This window comes from Myotis lucifugus, unplaced genomic scaffold, assembly GCF_000147115.1.
Source record: "Myotis lucifugus unplaced genomic scaffold, Myoluc2.0 scaffold_319, whole genome shotgun sequence".
Lineage (NCBI taxonomy): Eukaryota > Metazoa > Chordata > Mammalia > Chiroptera > Vespertilionidae > Myotis > Myotis lucifugus.
The window spans coordinates 1,236,376-1,242,375 of NW_005871367.1; the positions used below are offsets into that span (position 1 = coordinate 1,236,376).

General features: G+C 48.2%; 1 protein-coding gene across 16 annotated transcripts in view; it reads right to left on the reverse strand.

The window, feature by feature from the left end:
- The window catches only part of ZDHHC3 (zinc finger DHHC-type containing 3), a 44,290-nt gene that overhangs the window by 23,647 nt on the left and 14,643 nt on the right, over positions 1 to 6,000 (reverse strand). For all 16 annotated transcript variants that reach the window (XM_023764164.1, XM_023764163.1, XM_023764161.1 and 13 more), the window contains one exon: positions 760 to 884. In XM_023764164.1, the coding sequence (XP_023619932.1) occupies positions 760 to 884 (125 nt within the window). The remainder of the gene's footprint in view (positions 1 to 759; positions 885 to 6,000) is intronic.

The following is a 6,000-nucleotide window of genomic DNA, read 5'->3' on the forward strand; positions in this document are numbered from 1 at the left end:
TCCCCCGAGAGGGGGGCAGTGAGACCCCACAGAAATGCCCCTCACAGTTGCTCGCATCCCCCGACCGGCAAGGATGACCTCCCGCCATCAGGAGCCGGTTCACCCCCTGAAAGCCCCCCCGCCACACCACACCAGTCTGAAAAAGGGACCAAGCGCCATGTCTGTATTGCTGTAATTTAGCATTTAAAGTTCCCTTGGAATGATAAAAGTGCAATTTTTAGCTGGATGTCGTTAACGAAATCTGAAAACCAAAAGGGCAAAATCATCATAGATGAGAAGGGCAATGGTTTATGGGCTGAATCCCACAATGTCGTAGCCTCCTGAAGTTTTGTTTTAAAGAAAATCCTTCAATCAGGGCGACGCTTCATTTCCCTGTAAACTGCAGGGCCCACCTCTTAAATGGGTCAAGGACTAGACGTGCACAGAGTGACTTCCTACAGCCTTTCTCCGGGGCCTTTACTAAGTAGCAAGGCTGTGAGGAGGAAGAGCGGGAATCGCCTGGATTTTACAGACTCGGAAACAAAGGCGGAGTCAAGGGCTGCCCAGGGTCCCAGGTCAGGTGTGGCAGAGCCGAGCCTTGAGACAGGTGTCCTGAGCCCAAATCACATGCCCTTTCCCTTCTGGTGAGCTCCTGAGGCTCCAGAGGGAGACTCAGGGTCACTCGGCGCCCAGAGCAGGGCATGTTCTGTTGCTGATGGCCCCGTGGGGGAGCGTGTGCGCATGAGTGTGTGTGTGTGTGTGTGTGTGGCACGTGTGTACCTGCAGTGGTGCGCTCGGTCGGGCTTGATGCTGCAGCACTTGGGACACTTGTACACCACCTGGCCGGGCTTCAGTTGTAAACTCTCGATGAATTCTTTAGTGGCATTTCCTTTGGGCACTGCCCCCTGTAAGAAAGAGGAAAGGCGTCAGGGTTGGCTAAGGGTTCCAGCATCCCACAGTGGGCACAGTTATTTCAAAGGAGCCATTGTACACACAGGGACGGGGCATTTTCATCCTGACACATGGACTCTGTTAAGAATTACACAGGGATGGGGCAGGTGCACCCCAACATGTGGACTCTGTATTCAGAATTATGCCAACACCAATGAGTATATATTGACAATTTTCCCCAGGTATTGCCAAAAAGTGAACACATGGGTGCTCATCATCTCATCATTTCATACCCTTTCAACTGTCTGAAGTATTTCTCATTAATAATTTTTCTTTTTTTTTTTTTTTTTAAATATATTTTATTGATTTTTTACAGAGAGGAAGGGAGAGAGATAGAGAGTCAGAAACATCGATGAGAAACATCGACCAGCTGCCTCCTGCACATCTCCCACTGGGGATGTGCCCGCAACCCAGGTACATGCCCTTGACCGGAATCGAACCCGGGACCTTTCAGTCCGCAGGCTGACGCTCTATCCACTGAGCCAAACCGGTTTCGGCAATAATTTTTCTAAAAGTTAAAAAAGTAGTAGAAAAAAAAATCTGGTCTGCAAAATGCAGTCAGATGCCAGAAAAGCCTATAACAGAAATTTTAAAAAGCAAACAAACTGTGGTAGGCAAGGACTGCATGGTATGTACAACACTAGTCAGGATATAGTTTCACATTAAATATGCCATAAAGCACACAGCTACTGACACGGGAAACACCCATGATAGATTGTTAAAGGGAACACAGACTTCCAAACAGTACATAGACTATAAGCCCGTTTTGGCAAAGATTTTCTATATACATACATACAAAGACAAAGATACACATGAAAGTATTAATGGTTATCCATTAGTAGAATCACAAGAACATCTTCTTTTCTTGACCATCTTTCTTAATGTTCTATTATAAGCATGTGACTTTTGCAATTAAAAAAGCTCATTAAATATACAAGCAAAAAAATACACCTCAGGAAGGAGCTACCTGGAACAGGACTATGACCAACTTTCCTGAGGTTTGTTACCACAATGTTGAGACCGCTGAGGGTCCCTGAGGCATCAGCGGAGGGTCGGGGTCTGGAAGTCTGACTCACAGGGAAGGTGGGGCCCAACCACCCAGACAGCAGACTTTAAAGGGGCCTGCGGAGGACACGGGCCATAAACCAACCAACAAGAAAACAAAAAACAAAAACACTAAGCTATACACCTGAAACCAATACAAAATAAAAATCAACACAAAACAAAGAACTCTGAAATGTTCTGTGAAGGTACAATCTACTCATTACACAAAATGGAGATGTACAGGGAAATCTCTAGAGCAGTGGTTCTCAACCTTCCTAATGCCGCGACCCTTTAATACAGTTCCTCATGTTGTGGTGACCCCCAATTTCATTGTTACAAATTGAACATAATTAAAGCATAGTGATTAATCACAAAAACAATATATAATTATATATGTGTTTTCCGATGGTCTTAGGCGACCCCTGTGAAAGGGGTCGCGACCCACAGGTTGAGAACCGCTGCTCTAGAGCCATTTTCTGGCCCAGAGTCCTGGGAGGCCACCACAACCCAGCCTTCTTACCAGTGGCCCCAGGCCACACCCAGTCAGAACCCATCTCAGGGCCTTTGTGCTCGCTTGTATTTGTCTTGTAACAACTACCATTTAACTACACCCTAATTCCTGGAGGACAATGTCTTTCAACTTGCAGCCCAGGAGCAGGTATTAATAAACCCAAGCTGAACAGTAATGATGATACAACAGACACTTTTACATGCTAGGCTCAGTTCCGGGTGCTTTGCTGTATTTTGCCAGTTAATTCTGACAACAGACCTATGAGGTAGAGACCATGCTATTCCTCACTGTAGAGATGAGGTAACTAAAGCAGAGAAGCTAAGCAAGTTCCCAGGATCAGATGGCTAACAAGTGGCAGAAGAGGATTAGACCCAGCCATCCGCATCTAGAACCTACCCTCCATCAGAAGGCAACATGTGTTTGTCAGATGTTTCTATTAAGTGATTTGAAGAGGCCCCTGATGCCATCCTATCATTCTCCTGCCAACACTGTATCAACACACTCACTGTGATGGAAACAGCCTAGGATAAGGCCTGCTTCAGGACGCAGCTAGGACAGCAGGAAATGCAAGGACACAATGCAAAGCCATGGAGACAGGTTCTGAAGAAACAAACACCAATGGCTCAAGGACTCAACCGTCCCGTTCATTTCAAGCAACAAGGAAGAAGCCTGCATACATTGTTTCAGGGGCCATGGGATCGAGGCATGCGCACATCTGCTGGGCTAAGCAGAAACTCTCTGAGCTCCAACAGGCCTGTGCCCAAGGCCACCTTGCTCCTTCACAGGTAGTAGAAAGTAGGTAAACCCCACCTGGTCACGCTCCTCTCTCTGTAGCCAGAAGGCTTTTGGTTGGCATTGACAGGTTGCTCAGTGGCAGGTATGAGAAGGTGCGGAGCATGAGGGAGAGCAAAGCACCCCACTCAAATGAACCCCGAGGCAAGTCCCCTGACCCTACACAGGGAATGTGGCAGTACCTTCGGGCAAGATGGGCACGGCCCTTCTATAGCAGAACCTGGTCCGGAGGACCCAGTGTCAGTCCTCTTCTGTGTTCCCAGGGCCGGACCGCATGCTCCCTGCTACTGGCCCCAGGAAATAGCCGCTACCTGAGTCTTCCCCAAGAATCGGTGACCTGCAGTGGTTGGAGACTGTCAAGTGCAGTCTGTTTACAGCAAGGAATCCACTAGGGTGGATGGAAGGGGAGGAGGAGGAGGAGGGGCGGCGGCAGGCAGGCAGGCAGGCGGATTCCCTTTTCCTGAGCAATGTGGTTAAATCGAATTGCTTTATAGTCCTCCTTGACTCAAATCTAAGACTTGAGATAATTTACAATGAGGTTAATAAATTATTAGGTCCAAAGAATGGAAGAGTACAAAAAAGTGATGATTGTAAGGACGGACACAATTGCGTGGTTGTCTAGTGCTTGGCTTTGAGCTTCCTGGCAGTTGGGGCAAAAGGAAAGCTTTAAGCTGGGAGGCAGACACTTTCCCAGAGCTCAATTTTAAAGGGAGTCAGTCCCTCAGGAGTTCACAGGACGAGGAATTAAAATGTACTTGTAACTGGGAAGGAAAACGTGGTGAGACTGGGAGAGGGAGGGAAGGAGAGATAGGAACCGAGACAGGGGTTTCTGAGTCCAGGCTGCCTGGGCAGGTGGAGCCACTCTAGACTTGAGTGTTTCAGGAACACGGAGAGTTGCTTTGATGACATTACACAACCTGAGTGGGCAAGGAGGCACCTGACATCAAACGCCAGTCTGACTCGTTCCTGTCCACGCTCATGCCACCTCCAGACCAGCCCCCTGCCCAGTGAGGCACCTGCCCCTCTGTGTCTGTCCCCTTCCCTCTCTTTACAGGCCTATCCCTTTTATCCCATTCCTCAAATGGATACATTTCTTTTGAGTCAATTCCCTTTTCTCCTCAAGCTCTATGTGGGCTCATTTACTAAATGCTCACTAAATGGTCCAGAAAATGTGGCTGCAATTGTTTTGATGTTACATTTGGAAAAAGAATCTCAAAGCTGAAAATGATACAGTAACCATCTTGGGGAGACTATAAGATCTTTTTTTTTCCTTTTAAAATAGTAATAAGCCAAATCATATACAATGTATACATTGTCATACATTGTTTATAACCTTAGGTGTAACTTTTTCTGAAAGTTATAGGCAACATGAATCCTTGAGATACAAACATTATAATCTTATTAGGGAACTTAGAACCATACAGAGGCTCCTTTCGAAAAACAGACTCCCCCTTTGGTGTTAATGAGGCTGCAGGCATTGATGAGAAAGCGGAAGTGATCTGCTTTCTGTGTGGGATCTGGGCCCCAACTCTGCTCCTGGGAAGCCCAGGGTGCCTCAGGGGCTCCCACCGCTGCAGCTCCCCCCTCTGTTTCCATACTGAGTTTTGCATAAGATATCATGTGCTGGGATGGGGATAGGCAGGTGGCAGCATGAAAACCCGTGATGAGCCTGAGATGCAGCCTGTCTGTAGGACATGCTTTGAGTTGCTCCCTTTACAATAGTAGATACTTGACAGATGCTTCATATTTTTGCCCAGTTTTCTTTGGGGCCACCAGCAAAACACTCCCATGAGAAGTTGGCTGGAGTGTGGAATACAGACTATGGCTCCCATTCATTAGGGATTGGAAGCCCAGCAACATAACATAGTGAGGATCATTCTCTCCTGCCTCCAACTGCAAAGGGGCTGGACTGAGGAGGCCCCTGGAGACAATGTGGGGGTAAAAGAACACACACATGTGAGGGCAGCAGGAATGCCAGGGCCGAAGCCTCCCCCCACCCCCCAACATCCAGTTCCCGGATTCACACACCTTCTAGAAACCAAATGACCTTTGCACTCCACTCTGGTCCTGCCCCTCCACCAGCCCCAGACCTGGCTATCTACTGCCTATCTGGCATCTCTGCTTACATGTAATATAGACACAGTTTGGCCAGAACAAAAGCCTTGCTTTCTCTTCCTAAATCTATTCTCCCAGACTCTCCCCGTTCAATAAATGGCACCAGCAATCAATCCCCTGGCTGCTCAAGCCAAGACGACTCTGGAAGGCACACTCTTTGATCTCTTTCCATTCTGTCAGCTCTTCTGAATGGTGGTTTTCAGACCTGGCTGGAACCGAGGGACTCCTGGGAGCTTTAAAGCATCCCAATACCCAGGGCCCCGCCTCAGACCAATTAGAGGGGACTCTCTGGGGGCGGGGCCCAGGCATCAGTACCTTTAAAAGCTCCCCAAGGGATTCTAATGTACGGCCGGCTGGGCTTGAGAATGAGTGGCTTAAAATATATTCCAAATCCAACAGCTCCTCTCCAGCTTCACGTTCCCACCTTGGTCTGAGCCACACACCTTGTGTGGACCGCAGCAATGCCTCTCATCTTCCTGCTTTTACTTATCGCCACCCAAACCCCCATCCCAAGCACAACACCTGCTCCCATCATGCCTTTCTTATGGCTCCCATGGCATGTAGAACACAGACCAGAGTCCTCAGGAGACGCCACAGGCCTGCAGGAT